This window comes from Hyperolius riggenbachi, chromosome 3 (assembly GCF_040937935.1).
Source record: "Hyperolius riggenbachi isolate aHypRig1 chromosome 3, aHypRig1.pri, whole genome shotgun sequence".
NCBI classification, from domain to species: domain Eukaryota; kingdom Metazoa; phylum Chordata; class Amphibia; order Anura; family Hyperoliidae; genus Hyperolius; species Hyperolius riggenbachi.
This window is the reverse complement of record NC_090648.1, coordinates 32,295,594-32,319,128: the sequence shown is the minus strand read 5'-3', so window position 1 is coordinate 32,319,128 and position 23,535 is coordinate 32,295,594. Positions and strand designations below refer to the sequence as shown.

The following is a 23,535-nucleotide window of genomic DNA, read 5'->3' as shown; positions in this document are numbered from 1 at the left end:
GTTAGGTTTGCTACTAAAAGTGACATTTACTGCATCTAAAAGTATACTTTTTTCCTTCGAAACTTTAAAATCAATTTTCTCAAAAACTATAAGGTCTTTTTGAAAAATTGTTTTTTCCTCTTATTCCCAATGATCTCCTTAACATATCCTGCAAATTTAGGGTTTCTAGAATTTAAGGTGTATTTGCTATTAACCATTAAAGTCGGCTGGTTTTTAAATGTGTATTTTTTTTTCCTTTGAAACTTTAAAATCGATTTTCTCAAAAACTATAAGGTCGATTTGAATTTTTTTTTTCCTCTTGTAGCCACTGGGGCCCTGGGGCAGCTGCCTCCTTTGCCTCTATGGTAGCGCCGGCCTTGGGGCTCATATCGTGTGTGTGTGTGTGTGTGTGTGTGTGTGTGTGTCAGACACTGCATAAAGGGCAGGCCACAGTTATTGCTGGGCCTTGTAGTTCTACTATCCTCTTCTATTACAAGCCAGCACACTGTCTATCATCATAAGCTGTGCTTAGCTTCCAACTGTATCTGTTATTGATATTTATGTGGGTTACACACTGCATACAGGCCACAGTCAGTTGCTGGCCCTTGTAGTTCTACTATACTCTTCTAACTATTGCAAGCAAGCCAGCACACTATCATAAGCAGTGCTTAGCTTGCAACTGTATTTGTGATTGAAAGTACTATATAGGATATCTCTCTGTGTGTGTTAAAGTACACAGCCCAGTGATACACACACACACAGAGACACACACGCACAGACACGCACAGACACACACACACACACACACACACACACACACACACACACACACACACACACACACACACACACACACACACACACACACACACACACACACACACACACACACACACACACACACACACACAGCTGCTGTGTATTTGACACTGATTGTGTGCTCTTTGTGATTACACACACTGTCTACCACTATTGAATATTGTTAGTAGTACTGTATACCCCCAATATGGGAAAAATAACAGGCAGGCCACTCCACGAGTATTTTCGAAGTTGTGCTGGCGTGATTTCATGAGTCCCTCTTTTAAAGCACAGCGTTCGGAAGGCACGTACCCTCAACCCCTAAAATTCTGAGGACGTGGTTGACTTAAACAGCGCACCACATCTACAGCTTCCACACAGAACCTCCTTGATGCACCGTCCTCCTCCCGCTCTGCTTCTGGTACCCCACCAAAACTTAACAGTACCACTAGCAACACAGCTGCTCCACTTTATTTGTCAGAGGAGTTATTAACACACATAATGCATTTAGTGATACACTTGGGGTCATCCAGCCAACACGCCCTTCAAGGCTTGCTGTTGCCACCACCCGAATGCCGACATTCCAAAGATCACCAGTGTGGCATTTTTTTGTTTATGTGCCTCTGATACCAACAATGTCATCTGCAACCTTTGCCAAAATAAAGTGGTGGGAAGCCCAACACCCAACTAGGGACAACTGCTTTGCGAAGGCACCTGATCGCAAAACATAAACACCAATGGTATGCACACATTAATAAAAGCAGCACAAAAATATAAAAAACTGTTCGTAGCAAGGTTATTTTGTGGGCGATGGGCAAAAAACGATGCCCGTTGTTGCCAACACTTAAAGAAAGATGAGTTTATCACACAGCTGAATGGAAGGTTCATGTTGAAGGAACTGCCCAGACAGAGCAGAAAAATGACCATTAAAAAATAGACTTAAACTTTAACAATTTTTTTTTATATAAATTTTGTATTTATTAGTACAGTATAAGTAAAAAAATGTAGCAATTTAACAGTCAACCTTTGTAGATGGTCAGGGCTGAAGTTTGCTGTGTTCTTTACACGTATATAGCGAGTGGGAATGCCACTTGACAGTGCCAAGTCCTTGCCTAAGATGGTGGGAGAACAGCCGGGTGCTCACTGCTCACCAAAACAAGTCGGGTGGAGCACCCGGCTAAAAGAGCCTGGAAAGAGCACTGCTCGTGGTGAAGGAACTGCCCAGACAGAGCAGAAAGATAATTTAAACAAATAGATGTAAGCTTTAACTATATATATTTTTTTAAAATAAATTTTGTATTTCTTTCTTACTTTGGTATAATTAAAAATTGGAACAATTTAACAGTCAACATTTGTAGATGGTCAGGGCTGAGGTGACAGGTGAGGTTTGCTGGGTTCATTACACATATGTAGTGAGCAGACTTGTCCTAGATCCTCGTTAAAGGATTTCAAGTGTACTCCAATTACAGGGCCTCGAAAGAGTCCTGTATTGTTATTTTTCGTCACTACCTCCCCGAGTCGGGAGTGGGTAATTTGCGCGCCTGCTGCCTTCCTTGGATGTGATGGTAGCCATTTCTCAGGCTCCCTCTCCGGCATCAAACCCTGATTCCCCGTGGCTGTTACCCGTGGTCACCATGGTAGTGAAAGTACCATAGAAAATTGATAGGGCAGACATCCGAATGCGTCGTTGCCGTCACGGGGACGTGTGATCGGCCCAAGGTTATCTAGAGGCACCGTACAGGTCAGCTTTCTTCGGCAGGTATTAGGTCTGGAATTACCCCGGTTATCAAGGTAACATATCAGGAGAAAAACAGTGTAGAATTCAAAAAATAACTCTTCAGTTTTCAATCAATCAAAAAAAACAAAAAACGTATTTTTCAATTTTCATCTTCATGGCCTGCACTCTCGCCAACGTGCGCACGAGCACGCCCACCACTACACAAACATTGCCGCCGAAAGGACTGACATTTTATGTCCTGAGAGTGTCAACTAATGACAACCCTTTGTGGCTGTTTTCGGCAGTGCGTTAAACAGTGAGTTTGGTCTGTCAGTGTGAAGCAGTACTCTAATTACACTACCTGATCCATGTCTACACACGCAAGATGTTTTCAAGCACTTTATGCCTCCAATTTAGGAATGCAATGTGATTTAGGGATTATAACCCTGCAGTACGTCAAATCCGTAATTTTCCCCGAGACTTTTGGCATGTATCTCACTCTGCCATGCCCCCTCCAGGTGTTAGACCCCTTGAAACACCTTTCCATCACTTTTGAGGCCAGTAACCCTGGAGCACCCATAGCACATCAGGGTGCTATGGGTGCTCTAGGGTGACAGCATAGGTGGGCGCTATATGTGCAGTGGGTGGGCAGGCAGAAGAGTGGAGCCGGGAGCCGTGGAAGGCAGAGAGCGACGCAGCTCTGCTATACTTAGTATAGCTAGAGCCAAAAGCATCTTTGAATTTTGGCTCCAAGGCTCCCCATTGGTCTATTAACAGACCAATGGGGATCCTTCTGATGTCAGCATGGGTTTCCTCCGGGCACTCTGGTTTCCTTCCACATCCCAAAAGCATACAGATAAGTTAATTGGCTTATGGATACATATAAAACATACTCGATACATAAGAAGGTCTAATTGCTAAAAGCAAGTAGATAAACAAATTATGGTACATACCTGGCATGTTTCCATGGTTTCATGAAATCGCCTTCCGTCATAACAGTGAACCATTCCAACGTTGTTCACTAACACCAGACAACAACCAAAGGAAAAAAAACAGTATGGTTTCCCATATAAAAAAATAAATAGATAAATAGGTCTGAACCCATCCTGATAATAATATCCAGTCACCTTTCTACATTATAGATCCCATCCCAGCACTGTCTGATCCCATCCTAATAATAATATCCAGTCACCTCTCTACATTATAGATCCCAGCGCTGTCTGATCCCGTCCTGATAATAATATCCAGTCACCTCTCTACATTATAGATCCCAGCACTGTCTGATCCCGTCCTGATAATAATATCCAGTCACCTCTCTACATTATAGATCCCAGCGCTGTCTGATCCCGTCCTGATAATATCCAGTCACCTCTCTACATTATAGATCCCAGTGCTGTCTGATCCCATCCTGATAATAATATCCAGTCACCTCTCTACATTATAGATCCCAGCGCTGTCTGATCCCGTCCTGATAATATTCAGTAACCTCTCTACATTATAGATCCCAGTGCTGTCTGATCCCATCCTGATAATAATATCCAGTCACCTCTCTACATTATAGATCCCAGCGCTGTCTGATCCTGTCCTGATAATATCCAGTCACCTCTCTACATTATAGATCCCAGCGCTGTCTGATCCTGTCCTGATAATATTCAGTAACCTCTCTACATTATAGATCCCAGCGCTGTCTGATCCCGTCCTGATAATATCCAGTCACCTCTCTACATTATAGATCCCAGCGCTGTCTGAACCCTTCCTGATAATATCCAGTCACCTCTCTACATAATAGATCCCAGCGCTGTCTGATCCCATCCTGATAATATCCAGTCACCTCTCTACATTATAGATCCCAGCACTGTCTGATCCCATCCTCATAATAATATCCAGTCACCTCTCTACATTATAGATCCCAGCGCTGTCTGATCCCATCCTGATAATAATATCCAGTCACCTCTCTACATTATAGATCCCAGCACTGTCTGATCCCGTCCTGATAATAATATCCAGTAACCTCTCTACATTATAGATCCAAGTGCTGTCTGATCCCATCCTGATAATAATATCCAATCACCTCTCTACATTATAGATCCCAGCGCTGTCTGATCCCATCCTGATAATAATATCCAGTCACCTCTCTACATTATAGATCCCAGCGCTGTCTGATCCCATCCTGATAATAATATCCAGTCACCTCTCTACATTATAGATCCCAGCGCTGTCTGATCCAATCCTGATAATAATATCCAGTCACCTCTCTACATTATAGATCCCAGCGCTGTCTGATCCAATCCTGATAATATCCAGTCACCTCTCTACATTATAGATCCCAGCGCTGTCTGATCCAATCCTGATAATATCCAGTCACCTCTCTACATTATAGATCCCAGCGCTGTCTGATCCTGTCCTGATAATATCCAGTCACCTCTCTACATTTAAGATCCCACCGCTGTCTGATCCAATCCTGATAATATCCAGTCACCTCTCTACATTATAGATCCCAGCACTGTCTGATCCCACCTTGATAATATCCAGTCACCAGGGCCGGCCCGCTCATGAGGCGGGGTGAAACATTTGCCTCAGGCGGCAGATCTGGGGGGGCGGCACCCGCCCGTCCATGGACGCTGGGGCCGCCCGCCGAGCTGGAGGGGTAGCGGGCAGAAAGGGGGTATTGGGCCTAGCGGCGGGGAGGGGGGTCGGACCCCCCCCTCCCTCGCCTGGGTCCCCCGATCTGCGCTCCTCCTCCAGCGTAAAGTACCAGCCAGCGTGCATATGAGAAGAGGCAACGGGCGGGGGAATCACTCACCTTCCGCGTTCCATCGCGTGCTCCACTGACGTCACTTCCGGCAACGCCGCCCACTGTATTGTAAGTGGACGGCCTTGCAGGAAGTGACGTCGGTGGAGCGCACGATGGAACGCGGAAGGTGAGTGATTCCCCCGCCCGTTGCCTCTTCTCATATGCAGGACAGGTTGGCTGGTACTTTACGCTGGAGAAGGAGCGCAGATCGGGGGACCCAGGCGAGGGAGGGGGGGGTCCGACCCCCCTCCCCGCCGCTAGGCCCAATACCCCCTTTCTGCTAGCTACCCCTCCAGCTCGGCGGCACCACCCCCCCCCCCCCACCCACGGGGGGGGGGGGGAGCGATTTTTTTTCTAATTTTGCCTCAGGCGGCAAAAAGTCTAGGGCCGGCCCTGCCAGTCACCTCTCTACATTTTAGATCCCAGCACTTTCTGATCCCGTCCTGATAATATCCAGTCACCTCTCTACATTATAGATCCCAGCACTGTCTGATCCTGTCCTGATAATATTCAGTCACTTCTCTACATTATAGATTCCAGTGCTGTCTGATCCTGTCCTGATAATATCCAGTCCCCTCTCTACATTATAGATCCCAGCGCTGTCTGATCCCGTCCTGATAATATCCAGTCACCTCTCTACATTATAGATCCCAGCACTGTCTGATCCCATCCTGATAATATCCAGTCACCTCTCTACATTATAGATCCCAGCGCTGTCTGATCCCGTCCTGATAGTATCCAGTCACCTCTCTACATTATAGATCCCAGCGCTGTCTGATCCCGTCCTGATAATATCCAGTCACCTCTCTACATTATAGATCCCAGCTCTGTCTGATCCTGTCCTGATAATATCCAGTCACCTCTCTACATTATAGATCCCAGCACTGTCTGATCCTGTCCTGATAATATCCAGTCACCTCTCTACATTATAGATCCCAGCGCTGTCTGATCCTGTCCTGATAATATCCAGTCACCTCTCTACATTTAAGATCCCACCGCTGTCTGATCCAATCCTGATAATATCCAGTCACCTCTCTACATTATAGATCCCAGCACTGTCTGATCCCACCCTGATAATATCCAGTCACCTCTCTACATTATAGATCCCAGCACTTTCTGATCCCGTCCTGATAATATCCAGTCACCTCTCTACATTATAGATCCCAGCACTGTCTGATCCTGTCCTGATAATATTCAGTAACTTCTCTACATTATAGATCCAGTCACCTCTCTACATTATAGATCCCAGCACTGTCTGATCCCATCCTGATAATATCCAGTCACCTCTCTACATTATAGATCCCAGCACTGTCTGATCCAGTCCTGATAATATCCAGTCACCTCTCTACTTTGTAGATCCCAGCGCTGTCTGATCCCGTCCTGATAATATCCAGTCACCTCTCTACATTATAGATCCCAGCACTGTCTGATCCCGTCCTGATAATAATATCCAGTCACCTCTCTACATTATAGATCCCAGCACTGTCTGATCCCATCCTGATAATATCCAGTCACCTCTCTACATTATAGATCCCAGCACTGTCTGATCCCGTCCTGATAATATCCAGTCACCTCTGTACATTATAGATCCCAGCGCTGTCTGATCCAGTCCTGATAATAATATCCAGTCACCTCTCTACATTATAGATCCCAGCGCTGTCTGATCACATCCTGATAATATCCAGTCACCTCTCTACATTATAGATCCCAGCACTGTCTGATCCCATCCTGATAATATCCAGTCACCTCTCTACATTATAGATCCCAGCACTGTCTGATCCTGTCCTGATAATATCCAGTCACCTCTCTACATTATAGATCCCAGCGCTGTCTGATCCCTTCCTGATAATATCCAGTCACCTCTCTACATTATAGATCCCAGCACTGTCTGATCCTGTCCTGATAATATCCAGTCACCTATCTACATTATAGATCCCAGCACTGTCTGATTATGTCCTGATAATAATATACAGTCACACTTCAGTTTTCACATACCTAGAATTCCAATGTCGACATCTTTCAAGTTCTCTTCAATCTTGGGGTAGATTTCTGATCCTCCTGTGAAATCTACCTGGATTATTTTGGATTTACATCCACTTAATTGTTCTGTGAAGCCAAAATATTGTTTTATGATAAATACACAGTACAGTTACTTTTGGTGTAGTTAGTAAGTACACCTTTTAAACAATGCACATTGCCTGGCTGTCCTGCTAATCTTCTGCCTCTAATACTTTTAGGCATAGACCCTAAACAGGTGTATGATTCAGACTCTACTGCAGCCAAAGAGATCAGCAAGACTGCCAGGCAACTGGTATTGTTTAACTACTTACTGCATCTTGTGCGGTATATATCTGCGTCCTGCAGGACTTCATCTGAAGTCTGAGGGATGTAGATGTTCGTCTATCACTGCATCACTACTGTGCACGCTCCCATGCTTGCTCCCGCGCGTTCTCATCGCCGTCCCTTAGTTCAGTGAACAGTGATCTAAGTGCGTGTATCAATGATTGCATCAATGAGATACAGGCGGTCATTGACAAATACGAAAGTAACACATACATGCATTACTTCCTCTGTGTACTGTTCAGCATCTAGTGGCCAAATAGTAAAATCACACCTCCATACATTAATTTAATAAAAATACATATATTACCCATTGAAATCAACCCCTTACCTCCCCCACTCTCCCATAGCTACCCCAAAAAAAATCATATATTTAAAAAAAAAATTACTTAAAAAATACATAAATTGTTACCTTAGGGATTTCACTTTTTTAATATTTATGTCATGAGGGTATATTACTGTTATTTTTGTAAAAATGGGCTTGTAATTAGTTATTGTGAGTAAACGTGGAAAAGCCGCCGCGAGTACTCAGAGTAAGGCGGCTAATTCCGCGTCCAATATGACATCCACTAGCCTGACGGAGCGCGGAGAAACCGCCGCATGCCCAGTGAACAAGGCGGCGGATTCCATGTCCGACGCGGCAGTTTGCACCCATGGGCCTACCACTAGTAGTATGGCTGAATACGGGGAAACCGCCGCATGCTCTGACAGCGGTGCGGCTGGCCCCGCGTTCAAACCAGCAAATACATTACAACACATGTCTGGTGTGGCTGGGACTGATAGTCCACACAGGTTCAGAAGGACGCGCGCGTTGAGAGGCAGAGCCTTTATGACAGTCAGAAGGGTGTCAGCTGATCCAGCCAATCAGCTGACAATTCTATCAGGTTTCATTGGTCCAGCACTTAGGGGAGGCGCCGGAGAGCGCTTGTGTATATATACTGGGTGCTGGTCATTTTTCTGGTGTCTGGCGTTGCGATCACTACGTGGTAGCACTCAGACCTTGTCAGTATCCGTGATATTATCTGTGTTATTATCTAGACCAATTCCTAGGTGTTGATGATCAAGGACCTCACACCTCAGTCTAGGGAAAACTATATTTGCTAGCTCTCAGACCTTAGCTAGATCCGACAGTGTGCCAGAACCGGCTGGAGCTGGGAATCCACATTGAGTCAGATTCTTGATAGCTTAAAGTACTATTTGCAGTGGCGTCGCTGTCACTAGGCAACAATAAATTTTGGCCTAGAGCGCCGTGTGTGGCCGTGGGCGCTCTCTCGCCGCGTTGTGTGTGTTATTTTTTTTTTTTTTTAATTATCAGGTTGCGCAGCCGGCTGTGACAGGCAGCTCAGCCTGTCTCACCTACTGATCCGCCCCCTCCCTCTTCCAGGGCGAGCAGCCGCACGCTGGTCAGCTTTTACGTGCGGTGCCGCCGCCTACTGGTCCACCCCCTCTTCCTCTCCAGCAGAGCGAGCGGCCGCACGCTAGTTTGTTTATACGTGCGGCGCCGCCCCTAACTCCGCCCCCCGCCTGTCACATACTCTGGAACGCATCGTGTGACCGAGAGTATACGAGTGTGTGTGACGGCGCACCAGGACCAGTGCCACCGCCGGCTGCGCTACACTGTGCAAACACACTATCTGCAGAGGCGACATCTCACAGTGAGTGCCCTCTGCTCTTGATAATTTCTTATATGCCCCCCTGGTTGGCCCTGAGTCCCCCCCCCCCCCCACCACCGCCAATAACACTTGGCAGGCAGTGGCTCCTCTAGGCTGCATACGCTGGCCAGCCTGGCCACATTACGATTATTTCCCGGGTGAATGCTGGCCACATACGATATTTTCCTGGGGAACGCTACCACATTGCGAATATTTCCTGGTGAACGCTGGCCACATTGAGAATATCTCCTGGTGAACGCTGGCCACATTGCGAATATTTCCTGGTGAACGCTGGCCACATTACGATTATTTCCCGGGTGAATGCTGGCCACATACGATTATTTCCTGGGGAACGCTGCCACATACGATTATTTCCTGGTGAACGCTGGCCACATTACGATTATTTCCTGGTGAATGCTGGCCACATTACGATTATTTCCCGGGTGAATGCTGGCCACATACGATTATTTCCTGGGGAACGCTGCCACATACGATTATTTCCTGGGGAACGCTGCCACATACAATTATTTCCTGGGGAACGCTGCCACATACGATTATTTCCTGGTGAACGCTGGCCACATATGATTATTTCCCCGGTGAACGCTGGCCACATACGATTATTTCCTGGTGAACGCTGGCCAAATACGATTATTTCCCCGGTGAACGCTGGCCACATACGATTATTTCCTGGTGAATGCGGGCCACATTATGATTATTTCCTGGTGAACGCTGGCCACATACGATTATTTGCTGGGGAACGCTGCCACATACGATTATTTCCTGGGGAACGCTGGCCACATTACGATTATTTCCTGGGGAACGCTGCCACATACGATTATTTCCTGGTGAATGCTGGCCACATTATGATTATTTCCTGGTGAAAGCTGGCCACATATGATTATTTCCTGGGGAACGCTGGCCACATTACGATTATTTCCTGGGGAATGCTGCCACATACGATTATTTCCTGGGGAACGCTGCCACATACGATTATTTCCTGGGGAACGCTGGCTACATTACGATTATTTCCTGGGGAACGCTGCCACATACGATTATTTCCTGGTGAATGCTGGCCACATTATGATTATTTCCTGGTGAAAGCTGGCCACATACGATTATTTCCTGGGGAACGCTGGCCACATTACGATTATTTCCTGGGGAATGCTGCCACATACGATTATTTCCTGGTGAATGCTGGCCACATTACGATTCTTTCCTGGGGAAAGCTGGCCACATTACGATTATTTCCTGGTGAACGCTGGCCACATTACGATTATTTCCTGGTGAACGCTGGCCACATACGATTATTTGCTGGGGAACGCTGCCACATACGATTATTTCCTGGGGAACGCTGGCCACATTAGGATTATTTCCTGGGGAACGCTGGCCACATACGATTATTTCCTGGTGAATGCTGGCCACATTATGATTATTTCCTGGTGAAAGCTGGCCACATATGATTATTTCCTGGGGAACGCTGCCACATACGATTATTTCCTGGGGAACGCTGGCCACATTACGATTATTTCCTGGGGAATGCTGCCACATACGATTATTTCCTGGTGAATGCTGGCCACATTACGATTCTTTCCTGGGGAAAGCTGGCCACATTACGATTATTTCCTGGTGAACGCTGGCCACATTACGATTATTTCCTGGTGAACGCTGGCCACATACAATTATTTCCTGGTGAACGCTGGCCACATTACGATTATTTCCTAGGGAACGCTGGCCACATACGATTATTTCCTGGTGAACGCTGGCCACATACAATTATTTCCTGGTGAACGCTGGCCACATTACGATTATTTCCTGGGGAACGCTGGCCACATACGATTATTTCCTGGTGAATGCTGCCCACATGCGGTTATTTCCTGGTTAACGCTGGCCACATTACGATTATTTCCTGGGGAACGCTGGCCACATACGATTATTTCTTGGGGAACGCTGGCCACATTACGATTATTTTATGGGGAACGCTGCCGCATTACAATTATTTTATGGGGAACGCTGGCCACATTACGATTATTTTATGGTGAATCATTGCTGCGTTATAATTATTTTATGGTGAATCATTGCTGCGTTATAATTATTTTATGGTGAATCATTGCTGCATTATAATTATTTTATGGTGAATCATTGCTGCGTTATGATTATTTTATGGTGAATCATTACTGCGTTATGATTATTTTATGGTAAATCATTGCTGCGTTATGATTATTTTATGGTGAATCATTGCTGCGTTATGTTTATTTTATGGTGAATCATTGCTGCGTAATAATTATTTTATGGTGAATCATTGCTGCGTTATGATTATTTTATGGTGAATCATTGCTGCGTTATGATTATTTTATAGTGAATCATTGCTGCATTATGATTATTTTATGGTGAATCATTGCTGCGTTATGATTATTTTATGGTGAAAGATTGCCGCATTACATTTATCTTATGGCAGGCATGGGCAAACTCGGCCCTCCAGCTGTTACGGAACTACAAGTCCCACAATGCATTTGCCTTTATGAGTCATGACTGTGGCTATCAGACTCCTGCAATGCATTCTGGGACTTGTATTTCCGTAACAGCTGGAGGGCCGAGTTTGCCCATGCCTGTCTTATGGTGAAACATTGCTGCATTACGATTATTTTCATCAGGGGGGCACCACACGGGGGGAGGGGGGGGGGCGCCACAGGTTTTCTCGCCTGGAGTGACAAAATGGCTAGAGACGCCCCTGACTAATTGCATTGTTTATCTGTTATGACCTTCTGCTTTCCTGACTACTCTTCTGATCTATGATTAGGTACTTCGCTATATCTGATACTCTGTTGCCGTACTCTGCTTGTCTTAGGATTCCGCATCTGTCTCCTGTCTTTGTCCCTGATCTGTCTGTCTGTTGCCGACCTGGCTTGTCCGACCTCGAGAGCTATCTCTTCAGCCAAGAGATAGCTCACAGACCTGTGGGTGACACTCCTCCTGGTGTTACTCACACTTGTCCTTCCTACTCCTAGCCTGACCCCTCCCTAGGGAGAGTCTCAGGCTTACGGAAGGAACGTGTTTCTGTGCAGTACTCCTTACTGCTGTGCGCCTGCTCCACAGGTGCAGTCCTCAAAGTATTTCTGTTGCACTATACACTCTTATTACCCAGGTGTCCAGAGGTTAGAGATATATCTGATTATCGGTGATACTGCAGATCATCAATAATCGGGTATATATCTGTATTCTCTGTGATACTGCAGATCACCGGTAATCAGACCCTCTCTGTGCTACACCGATCGTTACAGTTATGGAAGCAAAATGGGAAAAAATGCACCTTTAGTTCCAAATAAAATATTGTCGCCATACATTGCATTAGGGAAGAATTTTAAACTTTATAATAACCGGGAGAAATGGGCAAATAAAATGTGTGGGTTTTACCCACAGCAGAAAGTTTTAATTTAAAAAAAAAAAATTCCATTTTTTTTTTATTCCTGTTAAAATACATTTAGAATAAAATAATTCTTAACAAAATGTACCACCCAAAGAAAGCCTAGTTGGTGGTCAGTGAGTTTTTGTGCATTTCCATGCATTTCTATGAGTTTTACTGCATTGTCCAACCACAGTGAGGCCTGGAACCCACTACAAAACGCTATCGCTAATCGCGATCGCTAACGTTTTTAATGAGCGGTTTGTAAGCGATTTTATGAGCGATTGCTGGCAATTTTGGTAGCGTTTTAAAAAAGTGTCAGCTTTTTGCCAGCAATTGTGTAGCGATTAGCGTTTTCATTTATGATTAGTCCTTTCAATAATTGTATGCGGTAATGTAAAAACGCTAGCAAAACCGCTCTGTGTAGATTTTCATAAATGATTACGCCAGCGTTTATATACTTTACATTGCAGAAAAGCTAGCGCTAATCGCTAAACGCTAAAAATGCTGCATGTCCTGCGTTTGCGATTTTGGTCATCGCAATCGCTCCAGTGGAATTTGGCCCATCCATTAACATTGGCTGAGCGTTTAGGGAAATCGCTAGCGTTTTGAATCGCTCCCTAAACGCTCAGAAAATCTCTCTAGTGGGTTTGAGCTCTAAAGTGACCAGTGGAAAAAGAAGAAGAAGCTGCTCCACCTCACCACATATCGCTGTGCTGTGTGTAGAAGGAGTGTGCAGGAAACAGGAACACCTCTCCTGACCACCATATGAAGCAAAGTTCTCCGCACTCGTTCATTGTATTAAAAATCCATATCTTCATTCGATCATCATTCAAAGGTACAACAGTGGTACATGGCAGCACAAGATCTGACCTCGTACGAGAAAACTCGCCGCCGGGAGGCTTGGGCGCAGGATACAGCCGATATACGGCTTATCCTGCTGCTGCACATGTCCCGGTGGCGTTAATTACAATTCCCCCTCCAGGTCACCGTGGATTGTGGGGAATGATGTAATTTGGCTGCCAGCTATTGCTGGAGGCCGAATTACAGAGTTTTAAAAGTAAGTTCAGCTCCGTCTTCTGAGAGCGCCGAAGGTACTCCTGCGCTGTTATTACAGCATTCGCTTCTCTTCTGACCCTCCTGGGTCCTTACAAGAAAGAGCCAATCGCACTCTTCTGGCACACCACCCTATGTCAAAGAAAGGGGGTGAGGTGTGCAGGACTTGTCTCCGGATACCATAGAGATTTAGGTATGTAGATCAAATGGAAGTCCGCACCGCCTCTTAGGGTAAATTCTATTTTATTATTAGTATCAAAAAAAAAAAACACATTAAAAAGAACCACTAGGCAAGACAGTCCGCTGTTTCGGGCTCCTGCTCATCTTCATGTTGCCAGGTTCTGAATACATGTTCACACACAACACATAAATATACAACAGGGTAACCAATCAGATCAAATGTCCACAGAAGAGGACCTGATGGGGAACTACTTATTTAAATACAGGACTTCACCCTCCCATGTAACTCAGTAGGTCCATGGGACACTAGTGTATATTGGTTATGCATTAAGAGCACAACAAACAAAACCCAATTTTATTCAATAAAGGTCAGATATACCTGTATAAGATGTCCCCATACATCAAAAGGTTCCCCTGGCTATAGATCGCATCCACATAGATCAAATAGTATGGATGTCTGCTAGGTTCCTGAAACTAAATCTAGACAAAACGGAATTTATGATCTTCCCACCCCGGCCATCCACGAACCTCCCAGATGTGCATGTCACTGTTAACCACACTACCATTCGCCCTACCTCTCAAGCCCGCTGTCTGGGTGTCACCCTGGACTCCACACTCTCCTTCACTCCCCACATCCAAAACCTCACAAAGTCCTGCAACTTCCACCTTCGTAACATCTGTAAGATTCGCCCTTTCCTGACCTCTGCCACCACCAAACTCCTCATCCATGCCCTCATAATTTCCCGCCTTGACTACTGCAATGCCCTGCTGTCTGGTCTCCCTATGACCCGAACAGCCCCACTGCAGTCCATCATGAATGCGGCAGCCAGAATTATCCACTGCTCCCATCGCTCCACCACGGCAGATCCCCTCCTAGAATCCCTCCACTGGCTTCCTATCCAGTCCAGAATCAGATTCAAGATACTGTGTCTGACCTACAAATCTGTCCACAAAACCTGTCCAACCTACATTTCCGATCTTACTCAGAGGTACACACCTAGCCGCTCACTCCGCTCTTCCAATGAACTTCGCCTAACCACCCCCCGCATCACCCAGTCCCATGCACGCCTCCAGGACTTCTCAAGAGCTGCTCCAACACTATGGAACTCCCTACCTCCACCCATTAGGGCAGCCCCCTCCTTCAACATCTTCAAGAAAGCCCTCAAAACTCTCCTTTTCACTCTGGCCTACTACCCCTCACAAGTGCTCTAAACCTACAGCTGAACTCTGGTCCCCTACCATTCGTGTCCTTACCTCTCCCTCAAGATTGTAAGCCTTTGGGCAGGGTCCTCCTCCTTTTGTGTCCTACCTGATCTGGCACCTCCATTACTGTGAACCCATGCCATGCAGTTGAGTGAACCTAACTTGCCTAATCTCCATGCTTCATCCAGTGACTAAGCATTACCTTGTACTAATACTGTGCTGTGTGATCTGGTTTTCTTGTATTCCTGTATTGTCATATTGCTGTATGTCACCCCTAAATATTGTCTGTAACCTAAATTAATGTTCAGCGCTGCGTAATATGTTGGCGCTTTATAAATACAATACAATAAATAATAATAAATAGTATATCGCTGGCTTGTAAACAAACCCCCGTGGCTGCTGTCCAATCGGAGCGCTATGCCTATCACCTTCATGATCATAGGTACGCCCATAGTATGCCGACCAATCAAAAAGGAAAGCGTCAAATTACGTATATGATGCGGCCTAATATCCGCATAAGATGTGCCGACCAATAGGATCATGCGCCATCTGCCGACCAATCAAAGAGGAGAAGCTCTCCAACCCGTAATGCCAACGCGGCCATACGGCCGCTATGACACGCATAAAAAACGCCAACCAAATACAAAAACAGTAAGGACGCAAGACCTCCCCCAGACAAGACACCGCTGTGTCAGAGGGGAGGGCACGCGTCACAATGTAAACAAAAGCAAGTACCGGTAAACGCGTGATTCAAGAGGGACATGGTATCAGATACCATGTCCCGCGGGATACGATCTTATATTGCCAGAAGAACCCTCATTCATTTTTACTGACTATTGTACTCTAAAATGAAAAACTAATATAATAAAGGAACCCTAGTGAACTATACAATTATATATACAGCATGAGCAAACCAATTACCAATCCAGGCGTAAGTCATAATCCCTATTTAATCCAGAATTAATCGTATCCAATTCCCTGATCCATCTAGATTCTATTTTAAGAAGTTTGGACAGTCTATCCCCCCCTTTTTTATCCAAGGGAACACTATCAATAATGCATACTTTGAGTTGACTTACATTATGTCTAAAAAGAGTGAAATGTGTGGAGGCGATCGAACATTATTTGTTTGCTTATTCCGACTATGATGATGCCCAAAGGTCATTTTTGGTAAACATGTTGAATATTATTTTGAGGGAGAATTATTTTCTCTTCAATGACAACTTCTACTTACAATGCAAGGGTACAGCCATGGGGTCGAGTGTGGCCCCTGTGTATGCTAATCTTTACATGGGCCTCTATGAAGAGGCCTTTGTGTACACTTCCCCATTGTTCTCTCGACATGCACGATGTTGGTTTCGCTACATCGATGATGTTTTTTGCTTGTGGGCGGGGCCACACTCGACCCTCTTGGAATTTATTGACTCACTGCATGAGAGGTGTCATGAAATTAGGTTGACAACCAATTTTGACCCCAGAGGCATCGCATACTTGGATACCATGATTTGTAAAAAGGATGGCAAATTGGTGACTGATTTATACAGGAAACAAACGGATCGTAATGCGATCCTACATTTCAGCAGTTTCCATCCTAAACATGTTGTCAATAATATCCCGGGAGGACAATTCCAAAGAATAAATAGAATTGTCAGTGAGAAGGATAAACAGGACATAAGACTTACAGAGATGGTGGGGAGGTTCAGACAGAGGGGCTATCCTGATAGGGTGCTTAAAGAACAGCTACAGAAACAACATAGGAATACAAAATCTAAAAGTGACAGGGTTAAGTTGGTTTCTACCTATAACACTGTTAGTAATCAGGTTGAAAAATGTATTAAACGTAATTGGAATATTTTAGGCGATTCATTGCCATATATACCTGAATTTAAACGGCCCCCTATGTTTTGTTATAAGAGACCCCCTTCCCTTCGTAGTAAATTAGTACATTCAGATGTTTCAAATCAAGTCACATGTAGAGGACGTTGTGGTACTTTTCCATGCCTTAATTGCCATATTTGCAATAGCCTCATCCGGGGTGACACTTTTATGCATCCTACTAGTGGAAAGAGTTACAAAATACATGGCAGATACTCGTGCGATTCCAGTTGGGTAGTTTATTTACTTAAGTGCCCTTGTGGCAAATGTTATGTTGGTCAAACGACCCAAAGACTAAAATATAGACTGGCATCGCACAAGTCTGCTATACGAAATCATAATAGGGATCAAGCAGTATCAGAACATTTCACTCTTTTTAGACATAATGTAAGTCAACTCAAAGTATGCATTATTGATAGTGTTCCCTTGGATAAAAAAGGGGGAGATAGACTGTCCAAACTTCTTAAAATGGAATCTAGATGGATCAGGGAATTGGATACGATTAATTCTGGATTAAAATTGGTCGGCACATCTTATGCGGATATTAGGCCGCGTCATATGCGTAATTTGACGCTTTCCTTTTTGATTGGTCGGCATACTATGGGCGTACCTATGACCATGAAGGTGATAGGCATAGCGCTCCGATTGGACAGCAGCCACGGGGGTTTGTTTACAAGCCAGCGATATACTATTTGATCTATGTGGATGCGATCTATAGCCAGGGGAACCTTTTGATGTATGGGGACATCTTATACAGGTATATCTGACCTTTATTGAATAAAATTGGGTTTTGTTTTTTGTGCTCTTAATGCATGTCCCATGGACCTACTGAGTTACATGGGAGGGTGGAGTCCTGTATTTAAATAAATAGTTCCCCATCAGGTCCTCTTCTGTGGACATTTGATCTGATTGGTTACCCTGTTGTATATATATATATGTGTTGTGTGTGAACATGTATTCAGAACCTGGCAACATGAAGATGGGCAGGAGCCCGAAACAGCGGACTGTCTTGCCTAGTGGTTCTTTTTAATGTGTTTTTTTTTTTTTATACTAATAATAAAATAGGATTTACCCTAAGAGGCGGTGCGGACTTCCATTTGATCTACCTCCTGGGTCCTTAGTCGTAGCTCAAGTGACAACATTGGACAAACATTTTTATATGTTGACCAGAAACACCGCCCTCCCCAGCACACCTGAAATAGGTGTGGTGTAGCTCTAAAAGGAACACCTACAGGGGAGATGCTGGTGCAATGCAATAATATGCAACCATACATAAAAAACATACTGTCATATAAAAGTTACAAACATGTATACAAAAAGGATCCAAATGTACAGAATAATGAAGTGAAGTGACATAGAGGGAAAGGAAACCAGCTGATTCAGTACATCATCCTTTTGTTTGCTCATAGCTACTGCTAATTATTGCAATCCTCATCTGCCTGCTCTTTCCTCTTTCTTGGGACCAGCAGGCTGGCGGATGTAGGGCAATAAAAGACAAACGTTTAAATGTAAAAGGAAGAGGTAGAATAGATTTGTTTTAATACTGAGACACATTGTTTGCATGCATTTTTAATGTGCTACTGAGATGCTCTGAGGGCTAAAAATGGTGCTCGGTTCACTTTCAACACCTGTGATCATCGGCATTTATACTTGCATTCCATACCTATCTCCTTCGCAACTCGCTGAAGCTTTTCCATGCTCCGACTGACGAGGACAACGTTGAACCCCCTCTTGGCCAGCTATATATAAAATCCAGAAAGAAAAAAAATGTAAAAAAGATGGTAATAAACTTTGAGTTGTCTCAACAGAAATGTGTTTGAGAGGTAGACCTGTTTGCCATTTATTTAGATTTTCTTGCCACCTTGTAAGGTTTGGCAGTTTGTCTTTACTTAGCATAGCCACACCCCCTTGCCTATCTACCTGACCACACCCTTGCCTCTTCATTGGAGCAAAGGCTGGTTTATAGTCAGGTGAGTAGAGGGAGGCATGGTTTTAACCTACAACACCGTTTTCTCTCCTCGCTCTTTGGCCTCTTGCACACTACACGTGATTCTGATTTTTTATACATCCGATTTTGGATTCTGATTAAAAATCTTAGCAGCATGCAGTACATTTTTTAATCAGAATCCAAAATTGGATCAGATAAAAAATCAAAATCGCATGCAAGTGTGCAAGAGGCCTTAATCTTGACAATGTTTGATGAAGCACTTCAGGACCATAAGCTTACACCCCCCTAGTGACCAGGCTATTTTTTACAATTAAGGCCACTGCAGCTTTAAGTGCTCGCTGCAGGGCCGTACAACTGAGCACACAAGTGATCCCACCCCCTTTTTTGCCCACCAACAGAGCTTTCTGTTGGTGGGCTCTGATCGCTCGCTTTTTTTTTTTTTGCAGTGTTAGTTTATAAATTACTTAGTCAGTGTTTGCCCGCTGTAAAATCTTTCCTCTGTCTGGTTTTACGTTCTGAAATGTATCACTGGTGGTGACACCTTTAATTCTGCCAGGTGATCTGTGCAGAATGTTTGTTACTGAGAGTTCTATGCACACAGGGAGATACTGCTTGCTTGGCAGTTGGAAAAAACAGCCGATATTTCCTACATTTCCCATGCAATGAGGTTCTACAGCTTCTTCCTTTTCTTTAAAGGGGCGCTATTGCTAAAATCATCTTTTTTAAACCTTTTAGCGTACATATTAGTTGATGGAGGACTGATTTTGCACATTATTCATTTTTATTTGAAAGTATTTGTTTGCAGGCAATAAACATTTAGATACATGTAGTCACGTCAGCAGTTGTACCTTTCCGACGCCAATGTAGTTCATACCATTCTGCAATAGGGAGGCAGCTTGTAGTGGTGTGCGAGTTGTCAGTTATATTGTACCCCTCTGGCAATTTCAGTTCGGTTTTCCCACCTTGTAACCGCTCTATAGAGCAGTTACTGAGCACAGCAGCTGACGTAAAGTGATGGTCGCAGCCTCCTCCGTGAAGGGTGCAACGTTATTCAGAGCGGCTGCGTGTAGTTACGCTGCCCAGCCGCCAAGGACCCCCTTTCCCTATGCTGGCAATGAAACGGACACCTATTGTTGTCCGTTTCTATGGTAACCATGTCCGGCTTTCCTATCTGCGCAATCTAGCGGCGGCATCAAAGAGCACACACAAGCACTACAGCTGTGTGTTGCTCTGCGTGGTGTATTGCTTCCTAAAACCTTTTTTGAATGCCTACCTGCTTCCACAACACAAACACCTTTAAAACAGTTTTGCAGGCATTCAAAAAAGGTTTCACTAATCAATGCAGGCAAACGAGTGAGTGTAATGACCAGCGCTGCCTGCCTTTTATAAGGGGGAGAGTGGCTCCAGGAGAGAGTGTAGGCTACAATGTGCCTGCTGACTGTGATGTAGACGGTCAAAGTTGACCCTAATGGTGCACTATGGGGGCGAACCGAACTTCCGCAAAAGTTTGCGTTCCATGCAGAACGCGAACCACCGGAAGTTCGCCGGCGAACCGTTCGGGCCATCTCTACTCAGCAGTACTGTTCGTTATAGCCAGATTAGGGTGTTCTAATGATGTTTATTCGCAGGTCTTAAGGTAGCCACTAACGGTGCAATTTCTAGCGAAAAATCGTTTGAGCGATCAGAAATTCTGATCAGAAGTGAAATATTGTAATAAATCGTTCATTACACCATCAACGAACCAATCTTTACTTCCTATCTATCATAACCAACAAGAAAATCCAAATTTTGGTTCGATGAAAATTCATTCGGGCGACATTTTTTTAATCGATTGTGTCCATCAACTGAGATTATATACAACCAATCCGATCCAAATTTCTGATCGCTCGAACAATTTTTTGCTAGAAATTGGACCATTAGTGGCCACCTTTATAATCAGTGAGGGTAGGTCCTCTGTCCTCCTACAGAGGTGGTGGCAGCTTTGTACCCTGAAATAGTGTGCAGTTTTTGTTACTGTAGTTGTCTGCCTTCTGCCAAATTCCAGCTGTTTCAGCTCATCGATTGCGTCCACCATGTTGGACAGTCTGTGGGTTGAAATACATCGAAAGGCGTTGAGCGGTCTGGCCACTAGGCGGCCTGTGATAGTGCTGCGTTAGTTTACCTAGACTCATAGATGATGCCATTGTTGCATTCTTACCTCCTTAGCGTAGGCTTTTCCTATGCCGTCTGTCGCTCCTGTTACCACTAGAGGAATAAAGAACAGAGTTTGTACAAGTACATTATTGTGCACTGTTGTGCTGTGTTTAAATGCCCTAGCTTAGGCTCATTTTGTGGAACCAAACTTAGATGCTGATGCTCCAAAAAAAAAAAAGGTTTTGTTGACAAAGATTTGTAGACAGTCCCTACTCAGTGTTCAGCAGGGTCTTGTGTACAGCGCTGCTCTACCCCCAGCCTCTCTACCCCTCCCCAAGTGCTGTGTACTGTAGTGATGCTGGAGAACTCTGTAGAGCCAGTTCTGCTCCATTAGAGCTGGACAGAGTGAGTGTAATAAGCTGAGACTGGGAGCACACTCGTCTGTCAGTTTTCTGTGTGTGTTTTTTTTTCTGTATGTGTTTTCTGCACACATGGGGCTTGACTCAGTAAACTGTGATAACTCAAAATATCACACCTTATCAAAGATATCACACCTTATGAAAAGATATCACACCTTATCAAAGATATCACACCTTATCCAAGATATCACACCTTATCAAAGTTAACACACCTTATCAGAGTAGCATAGCGAGGACTACGAACTCGCAGGGGCTCAGGGCAGGACAAGTGGAGTTGCCAATTAGCAGGCATAAGTTCGTAGCACTCGCTATGCTACTTTGACAAGGCGTGTTAACTTTGATAAGGTGTGATATCTTTAATAAGGTGTGATATATTTTCATAAGGTGTGATATTTGAGTTATCATGGTTTAGTGAATCAAGCCCCATGTGTATCTGCTGGTGTGAAAACATGCACTTTTTATCATAGAGGAAGCTAATGTAAATGATAGAGAAAATGCCTGCATCCTTCCCTGCTTCACTGCTGTCTGTTTTTATATGAATGGTGAAAACACATTAAAGTGTGCACTAGCCAACTGAATAATGTTGGTTCTCGGTTTACCTGTGTGGAAAGTGAGGGGGAGGGGGCTTCATCCAAGGTTTTGCAGTGGGGCCTTGTGAGTGTTTCTAGTACCACATTCGCCAACTACTGCCTGGTGTCACTCCTCCTGTTTGCATCCAAACTCCTTGAATGCCATGTACATGTTGAACTAAGCCGTTACTTATCTGCTAACTCCCTGCTTGATCAGTTCCTAACCACTCCACAAAAGCAGCTCTTACTAAAGTGGCCAATGATCTTCTTACAGCTAAAGCCAAAGGTCATTATTCAATACTCATCCTTCTTCATCTGTCATCATTAACATTTGATACTGTTGACCACACCTTACTCCTACAGGTACTTTCATCTGTAGGCATAAATGGCCTCGCTCTCTCCTGGTTATCTTCCTACCTCTCTGGAAGGTCCTTCACAGCCTCTAATGCTAGGTACACACAATGTAATTTTCTGACAGATTTACTGTCAGATCGACTATTTCCAACATGTCCAATGTGATTTCCTTCCATCTTGTATTGTCTTACCCCCTTTCCCAGGGGTTACCTGTGTGACTACATCCAGAGGTCCTTTGTTTTTTCTGGAGGATGACCCACATTGACCCAACCGAGTCATCTTAAATGAGTAGAGTGCTTCTCCACATGCCCAAAATTGTGGTAGGAACTCACATTTGTGAGTAGGTTTTTTTTTCTTTACATCTCCATCTCCTGGAAATACTACACTGTAAGTGCTCCTGGTGCTCTTTTTGTCTTCTTTTCTTACTGGTACCTGGGTTTCAAAACCTGAAATTCATCTACCGGACCTCCCAGAAATTCTAACCTCGTAAGTAAAGTTAATCTCCTCTATCGTTAGGAATCCTCCTAAAATACGAATAACTCCAACACTAAGCTCTAATGGTTTGGTGTAGCAATCAATCCACCTCTTTGTAGTTACTAGTTTCATACCCTGGCTGATAAGTTAGGAGCTGGTGCTGAATCATCTGCACCCAATCAACCTGCTTCATTACAGTTGCCCAATTTGGACATTTTCAAATGAATCAGAAAACAATTTTGTGTCTGCAGATTCTCTGAAAAGATTGCGGACTGATTGTGATAAGAAAACCTTGTCTGGTCACTTTTGTCCCTGTTTGGTAAGAGTTGTTTGATTTATTGAATGCAAATGCTATCCAAGAGGTTTTTGATGAAGCCTAGAGAAGACACTTACCAGCCCACCCTCCGTACTTTTTGAGGTCAGCCTTCCACCACCGGGATAGGATGTGGACTCGGAATCCCTTCAGCAGCTTGTAGACCTGTTTGAGAAGCAGGTACGACAGAGCCAGAAAGCCCAGCTGGGTCAGTCCCTGGTACAGCATAGAGTCTGACATTTTACCTTCTTTGTCTTTTCCTGCAAAGCTGAACAGTCTGTAGAGAAGCCGAAATCAGAAGATGCAGAAGTCATGCGTCCTAACTTTATGA

General features: G+C 44.5%; 1 protein-coding gene across 3 annotated transcripts in view; it reads right to left on the bottom strand.

Moving 5' to 3' along the window:
- The window catches only part of LOC137560907 (very-long-chain 3-oxoacyl-CoA reductase-B-like), a 67,091-nt gene that overhangs the window by 28,282 nt on the left and 15,274 nt on the right, over positions 1-23,535 (bottom strand). For 2 of the 3 annotated variants that reach the window (XM_068272066.1, XM_068272067.1), the window contains exons 2-6: positions 23,285-23,481; positions 21,140-21,186; positions 18,658-18,733; positions 7,284-7,394; positions 3,448-3,515 (exon numbers count right to left, since the gene is read on the bottom strand). In XM_068272066.1, the coding sequence (XP_068128167.1) occupies positions 3,448-3,515; positions 7,284-7,394; positions 18,658-18,733; positions 21,140-21,186; positions 23,285-23,444 (462 nt within the window). In that variant the 5' untranslated portion in view covers positions 23,445-23,481. Of the gene's footprint in view, positions 1-3,447; positions 3,516-7,283; positions 7,395-18,657; positions 18,734-19,790; positions 19,877-21,139; positions 21,187-23,284; positions 23,482-23,535 lie in introns of those variants that run through there. The other variant, XM_068272068.1, reaches the window with a different exon arrangement.